A 25,346-nucleotide genomic window follows, 5' to 3' on the forward strand; every position below is an offset into this window, starting at 1 on the left:
CCCACCCAACCTGGAGCTGTGCCTGGTTCTGTCATGGCCCAGATGCAGGACCAGTGCTAGAATTAAAGCAACAGCAATGAAACACTGTCATCACTGCCCTGGAAATATCACTTAGCTGCTCCAAAATTGTCTTGCACTGCTAAGCAAGATCCAAAGGGAAGCATTTACACAGTGTCAGTGACAACTCAGCTGGAGGGGAGTCCTTGTCCTGTATCAGTGTGATCCCAGAGCATCAACACAGGCAAGAAATTGGTTCATCCCCTCAAACCTCAACCCTGGCTGAGCTCACCTCATTCCCACAGAGGCTGATATTAAAGAAGTGGAAGAACTTGGTCCCTCGGGAAGTGAAGCTGGGGCCGCTCATCAGCGAGCCCACCTGGCTGAGGCTGCTGAAATTGTAATTCAGGCTCTGGTTGTCCCTGATGTAGGACACCAGGCAGTCACTGAAGCAGGCAGAGTGGTCCTGCAGAGAAGGAGAGACATCCATTAAAGAGCAGTTATGGACCAGAGGCAAAGCATTCACCTGGGAATTAAAGCAAGCAGGTGCACACAGCACTGTTTTCCTCATTAAGGATGAAGGGGAACTTTGTCCTATTCCTATTCATCTTTCCCTTGGGAGAGATCTCATTCCTGTTTGAGTCCATTGCAACCACATATCAGGACTCTAATGTGCCCTAAGCCTGGTTTTTCTGCTGCATTAGCCAAGAAAATGCTGTTCCTTCCTTTGTTTTGCTCTGGGTGCTTTCAGAATCCCAACGTTCCAGTTTACAGCCCTGTAGACAGACCAGAATGTGGCTTTGGCTCCACATGTAACTTGCAAGGGAAACACAAGAAACTGCTCCAGAAACAAGGCCAGGATATGAACTCAGCTGAAGACAGTCAGAATATGAACAAATTGAAGCAGTTCTTCTAGTACCTATGCAGCTCCTTGCCAAGGGATGCTGCGTGTGGCAAATGTTTGCAAAGGCTTAAGGGCAGTTCCACGTAGGAGGAAATTGTTACAGGTTCCTAAAGGCACAGAAACATCATCCAGCTGAGGAAGCCACCGAGTTTAACAGAGCAGGTGTCTGGGCCAGTTTGAGATGGAAGTAAAATCTATGTTTCAGGCAATCACAGAATTTTAGGGGTTGGAATGGAGCTTAGAGCTCACCCAGCTCCAACCCCTGCCCTGGGCAGGGACACCTCCCACCAGATCAGGTTGCTCAAGGCTCATCCAACCTGGCTGTGAACACCACCAGGTGTTTGCCCTTTTGGAGCACTGTTCACAGTACAGCTTCATGAAATGAACATTATTTTGAGGTGATCTTGTCAATTTTATCTGACTATTGCATATTTACAAGCAAAAGTTAGACTAGTGACATCTTTGGCAGAGTGGGTCGTTGGTTCTAACTACACTCCCGTGCTCACAAGGCACATACTTGTAGGGGAGCACTAAAACTAGCCCTCTGAGAGCTTATATCCCAGGAAAGCCTGTCAGCACATGACTCAGAAACACTCAGTTTGCATACCTTGGTGCTCTTGCTGCCAGGCCCACATGGGATGCAGGCCTCCCTGCCATAGACCTGGTGGATGGACAGGAAGGTGTTGGCTGGACACTCCTTGCACTGGCTGGTCTCCTTCTCGATGTAGTGTCCTGCTGGGCAGGGCACACAGGATGAGCCAGACTGCTCTGAGCCCAGGGCACAGGCCCGACAAGAAGAGGCAACTCCATCCACTGCGTTGGTCACTGTGATGGAGTAGATCTTTGCCATGTCATTGATGAACTGTCTGCTCTGGAACGAGAGCCAAGAACCCACCCTGGGGTTATCACACCATTGTGTGTGGGCACTGAGCACAGCTCTGTGCACCAGTGCAACACAACTTATTCATCACTCTGTCCTTCCTCATGGAGCATTTAGCCCTAGCTGCCTCCCAAGGGCTGCTCCATGCTGAGAGCCACTCACTCCTTACTGTGCACTCAGCGTAGGGCAAGAGCTCCAGCAGTGAGTGCCCAAGCCAAGCTGTGCTGTAGAGCTCTGCACATAAAGAAGTACTTACATCTTGGCCCTCATTGATTCTCTGAAAGGCCCAGGTGAATGTGAAAGAAGCGTTTTTGGAGATGATGTGAGTGTAGGATTGTTTTTCCTTGCTTCTTTCCCATGATTCCACCACATTGGTATTCTTTCGATTAACATCCTAGAAAAAGGACATCATCTGTTTGCCACAAGACCAAAAAGCATTGTCATATTACACTAAACATCAGTGTTTTATCACATAGAGATTAATGTATAAAAAGGACTTTACAATTGTATTTACCACTTAATAAAGGAGAGCAACACACTCAACCTGTTTTCCATGATTTTGAAGTGAAAATGGGTGTCTATTCCAAAAGATGCTCTAGCTCATACACAAGTTAAGCTCAAAGTCCTAGGGCAGGTTATAAATATCAGGAGAACAAATTCAGCTCTTTCAGATTTGAAATGGTTTGTCTATAAAGGAGGAGGTGTCCTATGAGGACGTGAGGAGGTGTCCCTGCCCAGGGCAGGGCTTGGGGCTGGATCATCTCTGAGCTCCATTCCAACCCCTAAAATTCTGCAATTCTATGACTTTTAATAAGCAAACAAGGAAAGAAAAAAGCACAGAACTTTGCTTTCACAAACAGACATCTGTCTGCTGCCCTACCAATCACCCAGATCACTGCCAGGATCAAGACTCCATTCCCAATTTGTCCTCTTCCCACCCCTCTGTCCCACACCTTGACTTGCGACTCTGTTCCTAGACGCTAACTCCACTGCACAAGAGACACTGATAATTACATCAGTCAGTTCAACATGGGGAAAATTTATCTCCTTAGTGTCCAATTATTCCTTTTAGTACAAACAGATAACGTGGAACGGTTCATAACTCACATGGTGGAGGAATTTCCCTAGGTCATTCATTAAATCCTTCCTGTAAGGGCACAGCAGATCCTAAGCTAATGTCATACTTAATCACAATCACAATAGATCCAGTGCAACTAATCACACCTATGTAGAGGTATTAGAGTGACTTGTGGAATAGCAGGCTCAGCCCTCAGTCCTGGAGAAAAAGGTCTCACTTACTGCCATGAAGTACAGCACACAATCTGCTGAACAGATGGTCTCAAAAACAAAAGTAATCCGTCCTAGTTCTGCCCCAGTCGCTCCTGTCACCGATGTTGGAGGTCTGTTCAGAGAGAAGGAACAAACATTTACAAGGTGCTCTCCAGACAGGCAGCACTCAACCCTTCAGATTCCTTTTCACAGGAAGAGGTAACCATCAAGGTGCTGTCACAGACACCTGCAGCACAGTGGATGGCAGGTTTGCACAGAGACTCTGGGCATGGGCTGCAGCAGGGGCTGAATTCTTATGGTACAGTTCCCTCCTTATAATGAACACAGGTGGCCAAGGAGGCCAAGGGCACCTTGTCCTGGCTCAGCAGAGTGTGGCAGCAGCACTAGGGCAGTGTCATCCCCCTGCACTGGGCACTGGGGAGGTCCCAGCTCAGTGCTGTGCTCAGCTTTGGGCACTCACTGCCCAAAGGCCATTGAGGCTCTGAGCGAGTCCAGCCAAGGGCAACGAGGGCAGCAAAGGGCAGAGCACATGGGCAAGGGCTGAGGGAGTTGGGTTGGTCAGCCTGGAGAAGAGGCTCAGGGGTGACCTCCTGGCTCTCTGCAACTCCTGCCAGGGCTGGAGAGAGGTGGGGGATGTGTGTCCTGCCAGGGCTGAGGGAGAGGAGAGAGGGAATGGCCTTGAGCTGAGCCAGGGCAGAGTCAGATTGGGTGTGAGGAGAAATGTTTTCCCTGTTGTGGTGTTCAGCACTGGGATATTGCCCAGGGAGGTGGTGGAGTGATCCTGCTCCTCTCCTCAGCCCTGGTGAGATCACACCTGTAGTATTGTGTTCAGTTTTGGGCTCCTCAATTTCCACTTGTCTTTCATTCATTACATGATTCCAGTTCAGAAAGGAAGTGTGAATAGGTGTAAGAGGTAGAGATAAATGAGAAATAGATGGAAAAAAAATCCTGATCCTTACTTAAATCCTGGGATGTGCAGGTTCAAGATAAGATAGTCATTGTCAGAACCTCCTGCCCCACTCTGGATGTGATCACCAGCCACTTCCCAACCTTCACAGGACAGAAAAAGCACAATTCAATAAACAGACAGCAAAACCCCCTCTATGTTACCAAAATTCTTGGAGCAATTCAGTCCTTCAGTGTATTTTAAAGACACCCCTTATAAAGTACAGAGTAATATCATAATGCTTTTGGATGAAAAATGCTGATTTTCTAGGCAAATGTCACCTTTGAAATCAGCAAAGCAATTGAAATTCCCTGAGCTGTGCTGTGCAGCTCAAGGGGGATGATCCATCTGATATCTTCCAGCCCTAAAACAGATGAATCAATAAGTCAACATGCTAAATGTTAAGCATATACTTCACTTCCCCTCGGCTCAACACACAAAAGTCAAAGCTGGACTTACATCAGTCTGACAGGGTGGATCAGACTGAGGAAAATCCTTCAGAGAAGGAGCTGGGAGAAGTCCCAAAGAGGCTGACTTTCACTGGTGAGCTGTGACTGCTCTCTGCTGCAAATTTAGCACATGTGCAGAGAGAAAGCTCTAAATGAACAAAATCACAGGCTTCAATTCAGTTTTACACATGATTTATGTGTGACCGCAAAACCACAAAATGAGATAAACTAGGGAGAAGTCAGATAGTGCTTTTTTCAGTGGGGTATGAATATTATTTGGAGATGTATCTAAGTCTAGGGTGGGATAAGTCTTTGGCTGAAGGGATTTCACATAGGCTGCAGCTCCTGCTCTCTTCTAGTATGCAAGAGATGTTTGATTTCTGCTTTGTGGTGCTGTGGCTACAGGAAATCTCAAAGCTGTTTTGAGGCATGCAGCAAAGAGCAGAGACATTTGGATGGGTGCTACATTACATCCATGCAGGAGGAAGACCCATCACAACACAGGGAGTTTGGCTCACCGTTCATCCCATCGCACTTGGAGTTGCCAACATTAAAGCAAGAGGTCTTCATGTTGCCTGGCAGGATGTTCCACCACTTGTACTCAAAGCCAAGGGCTGGTTCAGTGCCAGCAGGGCAGGCCCTGCACTCTGCAGGGTGAGAGGGCAGAGAAAGGTGTCACATGGCCAAAGCACATCTCAAACAGTGTTTGAATGAACATAGATACTACATTTTACTCAGTGGTGCAAATAATAAGCAAAGGAAATAATTGATTTCTCTGTAGTTAAGTGGTCAAAGACTTACCAGGACCAGAAGAGTGGAAATGTTCCAGTGGTGAGACCCTGTCCCAGGGTGCCCAGGGAGGCTGTGGCTGCCCCAACCCTGGCAGTGTTCACAGCCAGGTTGGATGAGCCTTGAGCAACCTGCTCTGGTGGGAGGTGTCCCTGCCCAGGGCAGGGCTTGGGGCTGGGTGAGCTCTAAGCTCCATTCCAGCCCCTAAAATTCTGTGATTCTATGAAATGAGACCAGCATTTCATCAACTGTAGATCATACACCTGTGGTAAGTAATCTGCAACTGGACCCACAAGCCACACTTCCTTTTTAATGGATTCAGCTGAAGGTTTGGTCATACTGGTAAACAAGATTCTCACAAAGTGCAGTGGGGAAACACTGGGCCAATGCATCTCCAAATCAACAAGCCAGAGTTTAGGCTAGACAATCACAGAATCACAGAGTAATCAGAGCTGGAAGGGACCTTGAGGATCATCAGTCCAACTCCTGCACAGACATCCCTGACAGTCACACCCTGTGCTGAGAGCATTGGCCAAACACCTCTGGAGCTCTGTCAGCCTTGGGGCTGTGACACTGCCCTGGGAGCTGTTCAGTGCCCAAACACCTCTGGGGAAAGAAGAACCAGTTGCTAATCTCCAGCCTAACCCTCCCTGACACAACTCCAGCCCATTCCCTGGGTCCTGTCCCTGGGCCCAGAGAGAAGAGGTCTGTGCCTGCCCCTTTACTTCCCCTAGTGAAGAAGTTGTATTGAATATTGAAGTATTCCCTGGATGGGACATGTACAATAGAAGCAACAGGAACCACTGGGCAGTTTCTGTATGAATTCTGCAGAAATACACCAAATTTCAAGTACTTATCAGCCTGAAGTGATACCATCTTCTAGTAGCTACAAAAAAGAAATTAGTTCTCACCTGACAGTGCTTAAAATGAGGTTTTCACAGGAAAGAACTTGGTGTGAACAGAATGGGTGAGAAGCAATTACTGACTGCAAAGTTCTGATTCCCTTTTCAGAACCCCTTAAAATACCTCTCAGGGTGTTTGTACCAGCCAAGAAATCCATCCAGAACACAGCAGGGCAAATTAAAGTAACAATCACTGATAAGAAAGGACTTCAGAGATAAAACAGACATCCAACTCCTTCTCTCCAATGTTATTTAACAAGTATTTTTGCAAAACAAGTGACACATGCAGTGTTGTGCAGACTCTTACCCTGTGTCCCATCTGAAAACGTGCCTGGTGGGCAAGGGGAACAGGAGGATGAGGCGTTGTTGTTGTAAAAGCCAGGGTTGCAGGGTGGACAATCCTGCCTCTCCCCAGAAGGAGGTAGGCTCAATGCATCAGGGAGATCCTCTCTGCAGATCTTGGGCTCAATCCATTTGTACATGATCTGAGTCTGGAAGGAGAAGAGATGGCACTCACACAGTGTGCTACATAGCTTTAGGACTAGAAGCATAAATGAAGGTCCATCTGGTAAATTCAGTTAGGGTATTCCCAATGTTTGAGGCCAAACCCAGACTTTGTGCATCCAGGACATCCAGGCTGCAGCCATGTCTGTGCCAAGGTCATGTACCTTGGCTGACCCACATCCTGACCGACCTACGGACACGATGTCCCAGCTTGACATTGCTCATGCCTCATCTCGATGGACTTTTCTGGCCACTTTGGCTGAACCTGAATGCTGAAGCTTTGGGTCTCCTTTGGCCATCTTGCTCAGGCACTGAGGAACTGCTCCTGCTGTAAGAGTGACACCTGCTCCTATGGCCTTTCCTTGCTTCTCCTGACCCCTTAGAGAATTTTCTGTAGTATTGCTCCAGAAATGCTTTGGCAGCAGCATCAGGGTGCACAGCTGGAAAAGCACGTGTGGTTCCCAGAGCCCAGACACACTGCACAGCACAGCAATGCCACTCACTGCATCTGAGCAGGGAGAAGAAGGTGCCCACAGTCATGTGGGGAAGGTCTCTGAAACACTCAGCCTGGGATTTTTAAAACAGCAGGTAGATGGAAAGTCAAGAGGAATCAAGTACCTAAATCTCCTGGGGTCCCTTCCACACATGGAATGGGGACAGCAGAGGGGAGACAACAATCTAATGCCCAGTTGGGCTGGTTTGGGCTGAAGTGAACTTTCTTCCCAGTGGATAGTGTGGGGCCATTTGGAGTTTGTGCAGGGCACAGGGTTGATGATATGGAGATATTTATGTTGTTGCTGAGCAGAGTTCACCCAGAGCCAAGGCCTTTGCTGCTTCCCACACTGCCACACTGACAAGGGAGTTGGGGCTGCATGGGAGATTGGGAGGAGACACAGCTGGGACAGGTGACCCAAAGTGACCAAAGAGATATTCCATACCATGGGACTCAGTATATAAGGTGGGAGGAAGAGAGACATCTGGAGTGATGGTGTTTGTCTTCCCAAGGAACCATTCCCTGTGCTGGTCTCTGCTCTCCTGGAGGTGCTGAACACCTCCTGTCCATGGGAAGCAGTGAATTCATTCCTTGTTTTGCTTTGTTTGTGTGTGCAGCTTTTGCTTTCTCTATTGAACTGTCTTTATCTCAACCCATGGGTTTTTCTAGCTCTTACCCTTCCAATCCTCTCCCCCATCCCACTGCTGGGGAGTGTGTGAGAGGCTGTGTGGGGTTTGGCTGCTAACTGGGGTTAAACCACGACACCAGTGAAAACTCTGGCTGATTTCAGTAAGCCATGGATCAACAGGCTGATGCCTTACAGCCACTCTTCACCTGAAGATGGGCTGCAGAGCCACTGAGCTGCATCACATGGAGACACAACTGTGGATACAGCAAACCTGGAGTGATTTCCAGAGATGCAGAACACCAAGCAGTGAAAGCAGTCTGAAAACCCAGGCAGTATCTGTGTGCCTGGGACACATGCTGTTGTTGTTGCAGCTGGACAATGAAGGGTCTGCAGACAGACCCAGTTTGGCTCCTGGTGATGCCCATGTGAAGGGAAGAGCACTGAGGAGGCAGGAAAAGGGTCAGCAGTAGGAGGTGTGCAGTGCCAGGGAGTCTTGGATTGCACAGAGCAGTGACAGGGTAAGCCACAGGAGGCTGTGATTATAGCAGAACGTGGGGGTGTAGCAGTGGACACTGTGGCTATTTTCTCAAGTCATTAGAGGCAGTTAACAGAGCAAGAATCAGTGAGACAAGACCAGATTGCAGAGCCTGCCAGCTCTGGAGCTAAAAACTCACTGATGCTTTCTTATTAAAGCACAGAACCTCTCAGCTGCATTTTGGAAATGACTGATCAGAAGACTCCAAAATACTCCAGACAGACAGTAAATATTAGACCATCAGCCCACAGGGGCTATGGATTTTGCCTACTTGCAATCCCATCTGGATCTAAGAGAGATGGGAAAGGAAAGAGACAACACAGGCCTGGCCACACCTCTGAGGGCTCCATATACCAATAAGCAGGAATTTCTCCTCCAAATCCCATCAAAATTCCCACTTGACTGCTAGGACAAAGGGCAGGAGAGCTCCAAAGCCAGGCTGCTCCTCCAGCAGGTCCCTCTCTCAGAGAGCTAGTGGATCCAAGAGCTCCAGGTGATTTGAGCATCCCATGAGGAAAACACATTACCAGCAGCTAAGCTCTGCTGCTGCACATGAGCATTCCCAGGCTATGTATATCCCATTATTTCAACAGATCACAGGCTCTTCTTTGATGCCAAAACTGAGGGATATGACACACATCATCCCTATGCAGCCAAACACTCCCCCCTGAAACAGGGATGGCCATGTCCAATGTTCTGTGCCATGGCAGCACTTGAACTATGCCTTAGCACTGCCAGGAGTTAGCACAAGCCAAAAGCATGCCAGGAAAGATTGCTAACAACTAGGGCCAGGGATATCTGGGACAGTGCTTCATCCTGAGCTCCAGCCAGCATGGGAGTAGCACCAGTGACCCCATCAGAGCCATGACAAGTGCAAGGAGCTTATCATCTCACACCAGCAGATCCCTTAAGCACACCCATGGCAGGCAGATCCTTACAAACAGATCAAGGCTGGAGAGAGGACAGCTAGAGGGCAAGCCCAGAGCCTCAGAGAGACTCAGTGCTGGAAGTATAACTGGGAAATAGATTCCTAGGAACCATACCATGTTCTCAAATCCAGAGAGAGCAGTAAGCTCGATGAGCTTCAAAACTGTATCATGTCCACTACTTACCTTTCCTTCCTTATCACATGGGGTGTGGATCTGGAAAAAGTCTTTGCTTGTGCATGGAGGACGCTCTGTGCAGGCACTGGATCCCTCCTCTGCAGAGAAAATGGGAGAAACAGGGTGTTAAACCATCAGGTGCTCCCTGAAAACAACTGCAACGGTCTTAAAATCTGAATATTAAAGTGAGTCTTCGGGAAAATACAAAATGAGAATGAAAACTTCGTGGAGTGTCCATGAACCTTCCCCTGAGCTGAAGCAGGAGAACAGGAGATGTGTCAGCTATGCTCATACTGACACACTGAAATTCATTGGTTCAGTACACCCAGGGAGAATGATTAGGAAGAAATTCGTTACTGTGGGGATGGTGAGACACAGGAACAGGTCACCCAGACAAGTTATGGATGTCCCATCCCTGGAAACATTCCAAGCCAGGTTGGGTGGGGCTTGGAGCAACCTGAGCTAGTGGCAGATTTCCTGCCCATGGCAGAGGGGGCTGGAACTGGATGATCTTTAAAGTCCCTTCCAAGTCAAACCATTCTGTGTTTCACCCAAACCTTCCCCTCATCTCTTCACCTTCAGGCAGCAAGTTGTGCAGTTTGCCAAGAGTGGGGACGTGTTCTCACTTGATAAGGAACAAAACCACTCTAAGCCATTTGAAACTTCCTTGCAATAATGGCCTAATTTTTCCTCTCCCCAGATATTTTTACATTCCCACTGTGAGCACAGGTCCCCAAGCACCTCCCGTAACTGAGGACAGAGGTGCTATGGTCAGTAACTGATTCTTCAAGAACTACAAGGAAGAAACCTGGAGACATTTTGGGCATGAAGAATAGATTAAGCCCATGTTATTTGATGACCACCACCAGCTGAGAATGCAGAGGACTTTGGAACAAGGGTTTGCAACTAGATCACCACCTCTTCCAACCACACAGGAGGCAGAAGCGAGGCAGGAGACACTACTTGGAAAGGAGATTCCTCAAAACGTAGCAAGTCTAAAGGCAGAGATGAACCAATTCATGTCCTAGTCAGCTGATAACACAGATTGCCACGAGAGGGCACAGCATGACTGAGAGATTCTTGGCAGGAACTGTTCCCTTCCAGGTCATCTCCATCCCTGCATGGTAACAGGGATGACCTCAGCCAGGTTCGCCTGTGGCCTGTTGAGTGTGACCTCTGCATATTTTGGGAAGTCCCAGCTTCATTTCCCTTTTGCTTATCAACTGGAGACTAAGCTTCAGTAGGTTATGCAACCATTTCACACCTGAAATAGCTGATGACCTTATATAGAACCATCAGGGCTGGAGGAGAACTCTAAGGTCATCCAGTCCAACCATGAACCTGTCCCTGCTGGAACCCCCAAACCCTAACCCAGATCCTCCAGTGCCACATCAGACACCTCTGAAACACCTCCAGGGATGGTGACTGCACCACCTCCCTGGGCAATATCCCAGTGCTGAACACCACAACAGGGAAAACATTTCTCCTCACACCCAATCTGACTCTGCCCTGGCTCAGCTCAAGGCCATTCCCTCTCTCCTCTCCCTCAGCCCTGGCAGGACACACATCCCACACCTCTCTCCAGCCCTGGCAGGACAGACCATACTCAGACCCTCCTGGTTTTGCTGAACCCATTGGATTTATGTACCTGCATAATACATTTCTTCTTGACACTTGGTGCACTCTTTAGCTCCTTTCTCAGAGTAAGTGTTTCTCGGACACACCTGGCAGCCAGAGGCTCCTGGTTTGTCACTGAAGGTACCAGGTTTGCAGGCAAAGCATTCAGAAGTGTAGGCAACTCCTGGGAGAGAAATAACAGGTCAAGCACTGGCAGAGGGACATTCCATACCTGCTGCCTTCCTGCTTACAGGTGACAGCAGCTCAGCTGAAAAAACAGCACAAACCCCACAGACTTTCACCACTTGCTTTAGACACTTTGGCTTTGCTGACTCATAATTGAGGTCTTTAATCTTTGCTCCACAAGTCTAACCCATCTAAGAACCTCATATGACACTCTAAATTTGATGACACAAGATCAAAAGAGTAATCCCAGATTGAATAAGCCATGTATGTATGAATTTAACTGTCACTGTTCTATGTTTCTCTCTCTATTTGCTAAGCCAGACTTTTCCAGCAGAAGGCATCATGTACCAGCTAAATTCATCTTTCAGCCTTTTCCTGACACTCTCAAGTTTTGCTGTTCTGTTTCCACATTTTAGAGGAGGTGACATGGGACAAGGAGGCTAAAAAAAGTCATTTCAGTGCTGTAGACACATCAGTAGAAATAGCACTTGGCAACCAAGAGTAAGATAAGAACTAAAAGACTAGTAAGACTTACCTTCAATGGTGATGTTTTTCACCAGAACTGGTTTTACTACTTTGGAGCCCATGAGAATCCCTGTTGTTCTCCAGTATAATATATTGCTACCTGATTTCAGAGTTACCTGCAACAACACAAGTGACAGTTAGCCATCTCCTCACCAAGGCATTGCTTTGTTTACTTCCATTTCTTGCATCCTAGCAGTGATCCAAAGCTGCTCAGTGAGTCAAGAGGTAATGGGGAGACAGCTAAGGACAGACATCTCTGGGGAGTGCCAAAGTTTGCTTCAAAAAAAAGCCTCTCAACACCCTAAAAACCATCTCCCATGCAGACTCTGCCTACATCCCTCAGCTCACCCAAGTCAATGCCCTGGCCTTGGATCTACCTTTCAGCTCATGCCACTCACCCCTCCTCACCCAGCTCTGCAGCCTCCCTATGGGACTTGCACCTGAGCTAACAGACACTGCCAGCCAGAGCTGGCTCAGGAATAGTTTCTCCTCCAGGAGGATAAGCAGACCATGGAAAATGGAGACCCCACTGCTGTCTATGCCCATAAAAGCCTTTTTCTTCTGGCATAATGTCACCTATGTGAACCTTTGCTGATATGGCTCTGGGAGCTTGGGCATGATGCTACAGTGGAAGCCAAACCTTAGTTAATGAGTTGGTCCACACATGGTCTGTGCACAGAGCAAACTCAGCCAGCTGGGTCATGCGTTGGGTGTTCCTGGCATGCACAGGCTCTTAGCCATGCTGCAGGAGCCACCCTGGTGCTGTCAGCTTGGGCTTCAAACAGGTAAGAACCCATGGAGCAGAAGTTTGTCCTTCTGCCTCCACATCCCACACCACTCCCACTGCTCTGCCAAGACACAAGGAATAATCCTGTGCTCTCATGAGCAACAAATGCTGCAGAAGATTTCAACCACAATCATGCAAAGCTACTGTGGCACACAGATCTGCATAGATCTATCCAAGCTCATAAAGCACTGCATTCAAAGCCCAGGGAAATCAATACAAAGTCTTGAATCTAGATCTTCTGCCTTGGGATCAGCCCTTTAGAGAGCTCTGTGACTTCTCCTCTCAGCACTAGGAAAGTTGTGCATTCACAGGAGCTAGTCTGGGTTTGGTGTCTGCCCAGAGGAAATCACAGACATTTAAAGATGGGAAAAACCCTCATGAAGGAAATTTTCATAGACTTACAGAATGAGAGCCCCATTCACCATTGTCTGTGAGCTTCACCCATTTGTCTGCTGTGGATTCCATCTCTTTGCACTGGTCATTTTGGATCTGTTAATAAAAACACAAGGTCAGTGACCACAATCAGGTGCATCTCTCTGTCAGGAACTATAACAGTCAGCTCTGCTCCTCTTGTCTACGTATTTAGGACAACAGGTGCCTTACTTGTGGCAAAATAACACCCCAGCTCTCAAAATCTGCTAGAGCTTAGTGGTGCCTCCAACAACCACCTCTGATACAGGTGGAAAAAAAAGAGTAAGAGGAGATCATAGATTTGTCCTCTCACTATCAGGTCAGACAAGGATTATAAGCATCTTGTCTTGCCTGCTTCTTCCTTTTCCTGAGCCCACCAAGACCCAATTCCCTAAATTCCAGAGGTTGTGGGCTTCTGAGTCAGGGTGGAGGTAGGAGTGGATGGGCCAAAGCTGAAAGACAAACTGCTTTCCCTGCAGCCAATACCTCCTGTGTCTTTGGCCTGCTGCCACCTGACCTAGGGATGAGAACAATGTTATCGAGGGAGAGGCAACATGCCATGGACAGTCTGTTCTGGCAGAAGTGTGAGGTTGGTTGTTCCTTGCCCAGGTCCAGTGCAGCTCAGAAGCCTTTCCTTACAGCAGGGTTTGGTGCACTTCTTTCTTCTTAGAACTTCTCCCATGAAAAGTGTCAAGTCCCTCTGAGGCATGAGATCACATGCTCAGCTTTTACTGCACCAGGGAGAAAGGTCCCTTCAACCCTTTCAGACCCTTGATCTGGGCTCAAGCACCCTCCTCAAAACTGCTCCACATCAAGTCTGACCCAAGGTGCATAACTTCACATCATCCAAAGCATCTGTACACTGAATTCCCACATACATCAACAGCACTGAAGAAAAGAGGTGAGCAGAGTGTCTGTGTAGAAGGTAGCTCTCTAATTATCTTGAGGAACCTGAGCTGCAACATCTTGGTGTCTTGGTTCCTATCTGCAAAAGGGAGGTAAGAATGTAGAGTGTCTTCTCACCAGCTGTAAAGGAAGGGCAGACCAAACTCTTCACCATTTCCTGGCAACCTGCACACCACTGCTGCTGAAATGCTACTGTCCAGAGCTCGAGTGTCACTGCTCAATGTGTTTAAGCACAAGAGCCAGGAGGTCACCCCTGAGCCTCTTCTCCAGGCTAACCAACCCAACTCCTTCAGCCCTTCCTCATACTACAAGTTTTCTAGACCTAATGATCTTTATCTGTGTTGAATTCTTACAGCATAGGATTGGATTCTCCAGATAAAATGACTTACAAAAAACTCAAAGAAGATGTTGTTGTCGACGTATTGGTATTCAAAGAAGACAGAACCAGATTTCTTCAGGTGCACAGCATAGATGAGAGAAACTGTACAGTCATCCCTGTTTGACTCGATGTAATTCCCTCGGGGTGTCCACGTGGAGCTGAGGAACACAAACAGAACGAGCCTGAGCTGAGATCAGACACTGAGGAGACTGTTCTTCTGCTACTGCACAGAAACACGTCATGTAATGAGGAGCCCAGAATCCCCCAACAGCACACTGCAGGGAACTCATAGCTTTATTGCCAGATTCCCATTTACCTTTCAAATAACATAAATAGAATCCTTGTGTTTTATATCTGTTTCTATATGTTACATGAATAATATTAAATAGAATATTTTTTGTTGAAGTTGCCCATGGGAAAGGATACAGTAGGAAAACTTGAGGCCTCAGCCTACATAAGGAAGGTTTATTATCCACAGGTTCAATATACTTTTAATTACACTGAGAAAGAACCTTCTGCAACCACCATGGGGCTCTAAACAGGCTGTAAAAGGACCTTTAGCCACATTTACTGTACCATGACCCTGGAGCTTTCCAGCTACAAAGAAAAACAGCTCCAGGTTGATCTCAGCCTCACTAGCTGCTGGCTGAGCCCAAGGAGACCACGCTGACAGCAGAGCTGGCTCCAAACTTCACCTCCCAGTCACCCCTGTGCCATCAGCAGGGCTGGTTACCCTCTGCAGAGCTTAGGTGAGTCATTAAGCAGCTTTGAGCAGCTGAGCTGTCTCAGGTTTACCCATGGTGCATAACCCAGAACTCCTTACTTGTTGCAGCTGTCAGCTTTACTCTCAGCTGAGCCAACTGCTGTGTCCATGAACGTTGCCACGTTGGAGAATCCTGCTGGCAGCTCATCCCACTCATCAAACTTGATCCCACTGCCCAGCGAGTAGGTCCCCTCTGCACATTTGCTGCACACCTGGTTCTTCATCTCCAGGTACTCACCAGAGGCACAGGAGAAAGCTGGGGAGGCAATGGTTTGCATCACATGAATGGATAATTAGTGCTTAGTAATCCTTATTAATTGCCATGAATCATTTTCCCACTTCATGAAGATTGAGCTGTCACTAAAGAGAAGCAAACAATGCACCAGTCCCAGCCCCACTTCATGAAGACTGAGCTGTCACTACAGAGAAGCAAACAATGCACCAGTCCCAGGAACACAACTGCTGAACTGCCAACATCAGCTGCAGAACTGAGATGTTCCCCAGTTTTCTATTGAGATGTTCACCTGGTTTTTCACTGCCAAGCCCAAATGGCTCCTGGTTTGCAGCTCATTTGCATCCACCAAACCAGATGTAAGAACCACAATCTCTATCAACACACTGTCCAAATGCAATTTGTGAAAGTGAGGACTTGCAATACAGTTCTCCTCACCCAACTCTCACACCTTGAGCTTGATTAGAATCACCAGTACCTGAGAGCCAGAAGAGACTTCTCCTCCACCCATGTGGCAGCTAAGAAGAGTGCCCAGCAGCACTCTGACAGTTAGAAAACACTATAACCCTTGGCTGAGAGGAACAGACCTAACCCAAGGGTTTCTCTATGATTCTCCTCACATGAACTGTCTACAAAGCCTTTGCACTGTCAGGTCTATCTTGCCTGATAGACCAGATGGTCTTGGAAAAGGTCACCCATGGGTGTGTGTCTAGGAAATAAGGATCTTTGCCTGGGGTGACATGAACCTGGTGAGAAAATAAGGACTGGCTGCCAGCAGAGCTAAGGCAGTAATGAAAACCTGTGTGATTAGGGGGTAGCACACACGAGATGAAGGACAGCATCGCCACAGAGGAGATGAAGGTGTGATGTGAAGTTTCAGGAATCTAAATCCTGTATCTTAGCTGTGTGTTCTGATTTGTCCTCACTGAGCTCTCCCTCTTGCTTCAGACTCCAGGAGAAAAGTCTCCTGTCTGAGAGACAGTCTGTGTGAACACCTTCTGCCCTGACCCCAGAGCCATTTGTTTAGGCATCTGATACATCATTTGCAGAGCAAACATCTCTGTTGAATAACTTTTCCCTCTCTGACTGCAAACCTTCCTGTCACACCTTCCAAACATCAGTTTGGTGCTACACACCAACTCACCCACAGCAACACACATTGGGAGAGTGACTGTGATCTTTCCTTCCGTGAAAAACACTGTGAAATGCATTAAAAGGTTTCATGACTTGCCCCATCATGGGCATTTTTCAAACTGGAAAAGCATTTTCAGAGGGAGTTAGGAGCAGCTTGACATGCTGTGGTGGATACACTGCTGCTCTCAGTTGAAGCTGATGCAATTATTGGTGATTTGCAGCTGTGGCTTTCTTAAATAAATACAGAAGAGAAAAAACCCAATGTTGTGGTTTGTACAGGCAACCAAGTCTTGCTGACAAAAGGTGCTGCACAGTACTGTTAGCCAGACACTGCCAGAGGCAGCCACACACTCCTACACACAGGCAATAAAGCTGACACCAGATTCTCTCCCTAAAAAATTAACAAGCTGCAGTGCTAATACCCACCAAACCCATTGTACAGGTCTTGTGAAACAGACCTCATTCCATTCTTTAAAAGGATTACAAGCTGCTTGATAAAGGTGACAGAGTGGATGTAATAGACTTAGGGTTCCTAATACAGTTAGCTCAGTTTTGCATGGCTCTGATGAAGAAGTTAGAGCTGCACAATACCAGCAAGGCACATCTTAAAGGGATTAAGAACTGCTTGAGTTACAGATCTCAGTCAGGGGAACCATCCCAGGGCAGAGAGGAAGGGGCAGTTCTGCCTGCCCTGGGCCTGAGGCTGATTGCTCTCCACGTTTTGATCAAGGCTCTGCAGGCAAATGGAAAAGGAATGGCCTGAAGATTGTCAGGTGAGCAACTGTTGCCAAGCCTGAGCCCACTCAAAGTCAGTGTGTCTTGACAGAGTCAAAGGTAAAGACAAGCTGCTGAGAGCAGGGAGTGCTGGTTCTGCCTGCAGAAGACTGAAATGTATCCTAGAGAGCAGCAAGTCTGAGGGTTGACCAAAGCCACCACTGATCAACAGCTTCCACTGTCAGGATATGCAAAAAGGCACTAGTGAGACCTGTGAATATATTTACAGGTGAAGGTAGAGAACACAGAATCAGAGAACCATCAGGGCTGGAGGAGACCTCAAAGATCACCCAGTCCAACCCTTAACCTGTCACTGCTGGAACCCCCAAACCCTAACCCAGATCCTCCAGTGCCACATCAGACACCTCTGAAACACCTCCAGGGATGGTGACTGCACCACCTCCCTGGGCAATATCCCAGTGCTGAACACCACAACAGGGAAAACATTTCTCCTCACACCCAATCTGACTCTGCCCTGGCTCAGCTCAAGGCCATTCCCTCTCTCCTCTCCCTGCAGCCCTGGCAGGACACACATCCCCCACCTCTCTCCAGCCCTGGCAGGAGTTGCAGAGAGCCAGGAGGTCACCCCTGAGCCTCTTCTCCAGGCTGACCAAACCCAATTCCTGAAGACCTTCCCCATATGACAGGTTTTCCAGACCTTTTATGAGCCTCACTGCCCTTCACTTTCCTTCTTGATGCAGCTCTGGCCACTCAGTCTTGCCCATTCCCTCATCTATCCCACACCACTTGGATGCACTACTCCTACCTCCATCACTCTTCTCACAAGACATTTTTGTCCAGTCACTTCTTCCTTACAAGACCTAAAACTATTTCAGGTCTTCTGTTTGTTCCATTACACCTGAGCATGTGCATGTTCATATGTGTCTTTCTGGGTCTCCCTGGCCCTCAACACATTACAACTACAAACAGCTTGCCCAGGGAGGCTGTGGCTGCCCCAACCCTGGCAGTGTTCACAGCCAGGTTGGATGAGCCTTGAGCAACCTGCTCTGGTGGGAGGTGTCCCTGCCCAGGGCAGGGGGTTGGGGCTGGATCATCTCTGAGCTCCATTCCAACCCCTAAAATTCTATGCTTCTGTGATTTACAAGAACACACAGGACTGGATTTTACCAGATTTTAACAGCTATTGTAATTAAAAGGGGGTAGCAGTTGAGCAATTCCACACAAACCAATGAAAATACAAAGCAAAACCAAACTCAAGCACTGGCTTTCCATCCTTCCCCTCTCCATTCCCGTGTTGCGCATCCAAATCCTCACAGCTTGGCATTCAGGTGAGACACTGCCCATCTCCTGCAGGCAGAGTCTGGGCTGAATTATCTCACCCTCCCATGGGCAGAGGTGAAAAATTGTGGCTCAGAAAGGAAAGAGGAGGTTGGCAGCATCAGGCAGTTGTCCCTCTGAACAGCTGCTGGGTTGCCACATGCCTGGAGGGGAAGATGTGGCCAAGGACAAGTCCACAGAAGCATCTGTTGAGTGATATCCTGGGACATCAGGGGCCACACAACACAGAACCAAGGACCAACCAAAATACAGAACGAGGAGAAAAGAAAAAAAAGGAAAGCCAAAGGATGAGAGGCAATCATTGCTTCCTTATTAATGTTTCCTATAATCTCACCAGCTTCAGAATGTCTTCTGTGAATAATTTATATGAGGCTTCTCCAATAGACTGTGAATAATTGATGTTCGTTTGCTTCAGTCATTATATCCCAATGTGTTACCAGGAACCAGACTGAATCTTAATTTAAAGGGAAAAAAAAAACTGTCTAGGCTGTTTAGGCTTGAAATGAAATCACACTGAAAGCTTGGGGAAGAGATCCTTCCATGGAACAGACCCTTCCTCTTCCTAGGAGCAAATACTTTTTCCTTTTATCCAAGAAATTACAAACTAGAGCAAAGCTTTTTGCAGTTCACCTCTTCAACAGGAATAGCATCATTTTCCCCAGCTGGCCTGGCACATAGGACACTTCTATTATCAGTTCTACTGCATCACTGGGGCACTGAAAGGTGTGGGTTTGGCATGTGAGCACTCAATCAGTTCGCGGCAGTTTGCTGAAGGGTGCAGCCACCACCAGGAGGTTAGGAAGCACATTTGTTGCCAAGGTTTCAACAACCATCCTAATGGCTCAGCACTGGAGGTGGCAAGAAACACACCTCGAGGTGAGTGAGCAGCTCTCCAGGCCCTTCTGACTCCACCATGCATTTTTTCACAAAATCATAGAACCACCAAGGCTGGAGGAGACCTCAAAGATCACCGAGTCCAACCATGAACCTGTCACTGCTGGAACCCCCAAACCCTAACCCAGATCCTCCAGTGCCACATCAGACACCTCTGAAACACCTCCAGGGATGGTGACTGCACCACCTCCCTGGGCAATATCCCAGTGCTTGACCAGCTCAAAACCTTCTATTTAAGTTTTGTGTTATGAAAGAAGAATGATTAAACTCCTGAAGATCACTGAAATTGCCTTATAAACCCTACAGCCTTAAAAAGGTTATTTGCCCTAATTATCTGCAATTAGCAGGAAGATTTGTACCTCCTCCTGTGCTATCCTGGGAGCAGATTACACCAGTGGGAATGAACTGAACAAACACAGCTCAGTAGCAATAAATCAGGTCAAATTTTGCTCTCAGAGCCCAGCAAAGTCCATTGTAATTAAGGACAGTCTATTTTCTGCAGTCAGTGGAGCTTTCCATGTGCTTAGTTTGGTACAGGCTCAAACAACTCGCACAACTGCAGCACATTTCAGATTCCAAGAAGTCACTGCCTGCTTAGTGGCACCTGGAAAAGGTGAACTTTGCTAAGCAAAGCCATTAATAACTCCATGGCACCATACCTAGAATCACAGACTCATTAAGGTTGCTCAAACCCAGGTTGGATGAGACCTTGAGCAATCCCAGGCTGAGCCACAGGAGTGTGGGCAGCAGGGCAAGGGAGGTGATTCTGCCCCTCTGCTCTGCTCTGGGAGACCCACCTGGAATCCTGCACACAGCTCTGGGGCCTCAGCCTGAGAAGGACATGGAACTGTTGGAGCAAGTGCAGAGGAGGCCACAGAGCTGCTCAGAGCACTGGAGCATCTCCCTGTGAGCACAGGCTGAGGGAGTTGGGGCTGTTGAGCCTGGAGAAGAGAAGGTTGTGTGGAGAGCTCAGAGCACCTTGCAGGAGCTGAAGGGGCTCCAGGGAAGCTGCAGAGGGATCTGTGTTAGGAGCTGCAGGGACAGCACAAGGGGCAATGGGCACAAATTGAAAGAGGAGAAATATAGGTTAGATATGAGGCAGAAATTTTCCCTGTGAGGGTGTGTCCCAGGGTGCCCAGGGAGGCTGTGGCTGCCCCAACCCTGGCAGTGTTCACAGCCAGGTTGGATGAGCCTTGAGCAACCTGCTCTGGTGGGAGGTGTCCCTGCCCAGGGCAGGGCTTGGGGCTGGATCATCTCTGAGCTCCATTCCAACCCCTAATGTTCCATGATTCCATGTAAGGATCTCTCAAATCATTGAGTCCAACTGTTAACACAGCAGTGCCAAGTCTGTCACTAAACCATGGCCCCAAGGGCTACATCTGGATTTTTTTTAACACTTTCAGGGATGGTGATCCCATCACCTCCCTGGGCAGACTGTTTCAATAATTTGATCAAGTTCTTTCATTTTATCAATATATTTTTGGTCTCCTTTGTCAAGAAATCTTCAGGATTCTAGTTAAAACTGGCATTTGGCTCATGACCATAACAATGACTCTGCCAGAACTTTTACCCCTTGAACATGGCAAATCCAACTCCTTTTAAAATTGCTCTTTTATTCTCACTATAGTTTCTTTACTACGCACATAGCACCACTAAAATGAACAAGGATTTATGAGATAAGATGCAACCTATTCTTGCTTAGGATGGCAAAAAAAATCTCATATCCTGTGGAATAAGAGAATTCATATTTTAAACTAATGTGAGGTCAAAATGTAAACCCTTTAAGCTCTCTTTGGCCACAAAGTGCTGAGATGAGCATCTCAGTGTACCAGGGCACAGCAAGGGAACACTCTGTACCAGGAATTTGGTACTGGAGTGAAGGAAGATGAGGAAGAGAGGAAGGAAAGGAGACATGGGAGGAAGGGAGGAAAACTCCAAATTCAGACTTTGAATCTGAGTGTAAAACATGCAGCATATGGCCCTGCTGGCAGAAAAGCCTGATGGTGGCCACCAAAACAGACTGCAGTGCAGTGTCAGCAGGAGCATGGTGCCAAGTGCTGCTCCCACTGCCAAACCCCAAGAAGTCCTCATTAGGCAGTACCTATAGCCCCACACCCCAGTGAAGTGGCCCCAGAGGCTCCAAAACCCTAGGGGACTTCAGGCAAGGGCTTAGCTCCAAAAGCAAACTGCTCCCTGGGACTGCCAGCTCATTTCCCATCTAAAAACCCAAGCAACTGCCCTGATGGCACTGATCCTCAGCAGCTAAATTCCCTTCCTGCTCTCAGACTCATGAGGAGATCAGAGGGAGATCTGTAGTAATTAAAAATGAAGGAGACCAAATTAGCAAAGCACATTCCCAACTGTCAGGAGTGATTCAGAGGTCTGGATTCTGCTGGGGGAGGCTCTGTCTGCCATCCCCACCTCCATGTATGTGTGCCCTTCCTCCAGAACAGCACGGGGAAGATGCCTGGAGGGACAGCTGAAATGGGAAGCAGAGGAGAGCCACGCAGACTTGCTCTAGGAGCAATAAATATTGCCTTTTTCCTAGCCAAGATCTTTGCTGCACTTTTAATGTGTCTCTTCACAGAAGCAACTGTGATGTGGTGGCAACAGAGATGTGACTCAGCTCCGAACAAACACAAGGCCAAGAGAGGTGTCCAAGCAGTCTGGTGTGGTGATGCTATGGCCAGAGCTAACCCAGCCCCACAGGGTGCCCACTGAGCTATCACACCATGCAAAGTGCAGGCTGACAGCCTGATGTGGTGTCTGACAGTGGGGATGGCTGCAGCTCCACAGGGCAAGGAGATGAGAAGAGACTGAAATACAGAACAGGGCAAGATGTCCCAGTGCCTTGCAACTGCACAGCTCCTACTGCAGCTTCCCTCACGTATCTGGGTCACTGCAGGAGCTCCTACAGCATCAGGGAGGATATGGTTAGGGTTTAGGAGTTACAGCACTGACAGGTTAATGGTTGGACTCAGGGATCTTGAGGTCTCCTCCAGCCTTGATGGTTCTATGATTCTATGATCACAAACATCTGTCTTGTGAGATTCTTTCTTTCTTGCCACCTGGATGAGAGAGATGTGCAGGGCAGGTGGGTCATCACATTGCTCTGTGCTCAAGATAAAGGTCAAAAAACCTTCTAACATCTCCTAATAACCAGGCCAGGAAACAGTCAAAATATGTCAGCCCTTTCTACTGTGAACCCCATGACTGTCCCTCAGAGGACTCTGCCTTCTCTGCAGGTCACTGATTAGGGTTTTGAAGACTCAAAAGAAGGGCTGAACCCTGACAGATTCCAGAGACTACAGCCTTGTTGGGGAATGCTGGCAGTGGTGCTTAGCAGGTCACAGTCAGCTGTGCTCTGCAGATCAGGGTGTGCTTCAAATGGCAGCAGAGCACCCAACTTAATTTCCAATGGGTTCATTCAAAGGCAAATCAGCAAAATACAACATCCTGAAAATGAGAACATCTCAAGACACCACCTGAGCTCTGGTGCCACAGTTCAATCACTCCAGATATAGGAAGCACCTGAGCTAACACATTTTTAGCAATCTCAAGTGTCTTTCCACTTCACTGGAGACCACAGTCTAGACATGTTTACAGAGATGGAGATACTTAACATATTGTTATACCATCTTTTTGGATTCCTAGTTCAGGCACAATTTAAAGAGAATGACTGCTGAGCACTTGGAAGAAGGAGAGGTTGGCACAGCATTCTCAGGATTCAGAATTAATGACAGCCTGCATGTCACTTCTGTTCAGGGAGCACTGGGATCAGTGGCAGATATTCCCAGGCGACAGGCAATCCTGAAGACATGAAAACAACTGCAAATATTGTGAAGTTGGAAGTGATGGCAGATGTGTTCCCAAAAAAACAGCTTCTCATATGGACCCATAGAGTCATAGAATCAATAAGGTTGGAGGAGACCTCTAAGATCATTGAGTCCAACCATGAACCTGTCCCTGCTGGAACCCCCAAACCCTAACCCAGATCCTCCAGTGCCACATCAGACACCTCTGAAACACCTCCAGGGATGGTGACTGCACCACCTCCCTGGGCAATATCCCAGTGCTGAACACCACAACAGGGAAAACATTTCTCCTCACACCCAGTCTGACTCTGCCCTGGCTCAGCTCAAGGCCATTCCCTCTCTCCTCTCCCTCAGCCCTGGCAGGACACACATCCCCCACCTCTCTCCAGCCCTGGCAGGAGTTGCAGAGAGCCAGGAGGGCACCCCTGAGCCTCTTCTCCAGGCTGACCAAACCCAATTCCTGAGGCCCTTCCCCATATGACAGGTTTTCCAGACCTTTTATGAGCCTCATTGCCCTTCACTTTTCTCCTTGATGTAGCTCTGAAGATAAGAGCTCTCCAAAGCCAGAACCCATCCCACCTGGGGTCAGTGCACTGTGGGCCCTGATCCTGCAGGCTGAAGGAGTGAGAGAGTCAATAATGTGAGATGTGTATGCAATCCCTGGCCAAGTCTGTAGCACAGATCTCACTCTGTACACTAAGAACATGAGCTGCAGCAGTCTCAGACACAGACCCTCTCATTTTCCTCAGGCTGCAGGAATCAGTGCTTTCAGCATAACACATCCCTGGTCCAGCTGCTGTGTTGTCAGATGAGACAGAAGCCACCAGCAATGGGAATATGACAAGTCAGTGAGGAGACATCTACCTGTCAGCATTTTCAGCACAACTCATCATCAGCAGAGCCCCATATGCACACCCAGGTTTCAAAATCTGCCTCTCCCAGTAGTATATCCTACCCATTGGGGAATGGAGTGTCAGCCAAAATCTGGTTCAAGCCCTTTGCAGTCTGGGGAATGGAGTGGCAACCAAAATCTGGTTCAAGCCCTTTGCAGTAAAACCCACCACGTTAGCCAAGCTGAATGGGAGAGGTGACCCCACACATCCCTGCAGTGACTGACTGCTGCTGACAGATTCATGCTTTCAGGCTGAAAGAATTGCTTGTTCTTTAAGCAAAAGGTGAAAGACTAAGAGATGAAAAACCTAAAATTACTTTTACCAGCAAGATATAGCCAGACAACTCCTGGAGCCAGTTAATCTACTACAGGCATGGGGAAAAAAAAAAAAGGCAGAACTACATTAACACCTCTGCATTCCCAAGAGCCCAAAGAGATGAGATCTGAAGGGTCCAGTATAAAAGTCAAATATCCAATTGCTTCCCAAACCAGCTGAGTTGCCACGGGACTTGACAGCAACACTGGGAGGAGGAGAACATCTACAGAGATGAGTTTTCCAGTGTATTTAACAGAATCCTCTACTTTGGTGTATAATACAGCTCATCTACTGGGAAAAGTTTTCACCTCATCTAACGGGTCAGATACAGAGAAAGCAAAGATTCATCTATTGTTACAAACCAGCTGAATTCTCATTGGGATTGATTTAAGACCTGAAAGGTAAACAAATAAGAGGAGATGAAGAGGAAAATGCACCATTTGTTGAAACCTCCAGCAGAAACTTGAGGAGAGTGTAATGTTGCTGGACCTTAACCATTTATCACATGATTTAAGAAGAAATAATGTATGTCAGAAAAAAAAAAGTTATACTTGTACACTCCAGGGTACACCAAAAGTGGTTGTGCAGCAGAAGAAATAAAACTATCTGCTCCTATAGAGTGAAGGAAGAAAAAAGTGATAGGCTTGAAGTATAGCAAAGGAGATGGAACAGCAGAAAAAATTTTCATAGGAGGCAGAATGAAAAAAACAAAATAGATGAGCAAATATGCAGAGAGCTCTGGGGCTCTTCATCACCAATTTCATAGGAGGCAGAATGAAAAGAACAAAATAGATGAGCAAATATCCAGAGAGCTCTGGGGCTCTTCATCACCAGAGGTCTCTGAAAACAGTCCAGCCAAACATCAGAGAAACACAGAATTTTAGGGATTGGAATGGAGTTTATAGATCACCTAGTCCCAACTTTTTGCCCTGGGCAGGGACACCTCCCACCAGAGCAGGTTGCTCAAGGCTTTAGCCAACCTGGCTGTGAACACTT

The 25,346-nt window shown here is 47.7% G+C and overlaps 1 protein-coding gene across 1 annotated transcript in view; it reads right to left on the minus strand.

The window, feature by feature from the left end:
• Positions 1-289: 289 nt before the first annotated feature.
• The window catches only part of KIAA1324L (KIAA1324-like ortholog), a gene marked incomplete at its 3' end in the record, with an annotated part of 27,160 nt that continues 2,103 nt past the window's right edge, over positions 290-25,346 (minus strand). The window contains exons 2-14 of the mRNA XM_009080987.1: positions 15,055-15,250; positions 14,242-14,389; positions 12,938-13,024; positions 11,759-11,864; positions 11,069-11,221; positions 9,430-9,518; positions 6,465-6,648; positions 4,985-5,113; positions 4,031-4,121; positions 3,081-3,183; positions 2,038-2,175; positions 1,509-1,772; positions 290-463 (exon numbers count right to left, since the gene is read on the minus strand). Coding sequence (XP_009079235.1) covers positions 290-463; positions 1,509-1,772; positions 2,038-2,175; positions 3,081-3,183; positions 4,031-4,121; positions 4,985-5,113; positions 6,465-6,648; positions 9,430-9,518; positions 11,069-11,221; positions 11,759-11,864; positions 12,938-13,024; positions 14,242-14,389; positions 15,055-15,218 — 1,830 coding nt within the window. The remainder of the gene's footprint in view (positions 464-1,508; positions 1,773-2,037; positions 2,176-3,080; positions 3,184-4,030; positions 4,122-4,984; positions 5,114-6,464; positions 6,649-9,429; positions 9,519-11,068; positions 11,222-11,758; positions 11,865-12,937; positions 13,025-14,241; positions 14,390-15,054; positions 15,251-25,346) is intronic.

This window comes from Acanthisitta chloris, unplaced genomic scaffold (genome assembly GCF_000695815.1).
Source record: "Acanthisitta chloris isolate BGI_N310 unplaced genomic scaffold, ASM69581v1 scaffold7920, whole genome shotgun sequence".
Classification (NCBI taxonomy): Eukaryota; Metazoa; Chordata; class Aves; order Passeriformes; family Acanthisittidae; genus Acanthisitta; species Acanthisitta chloris.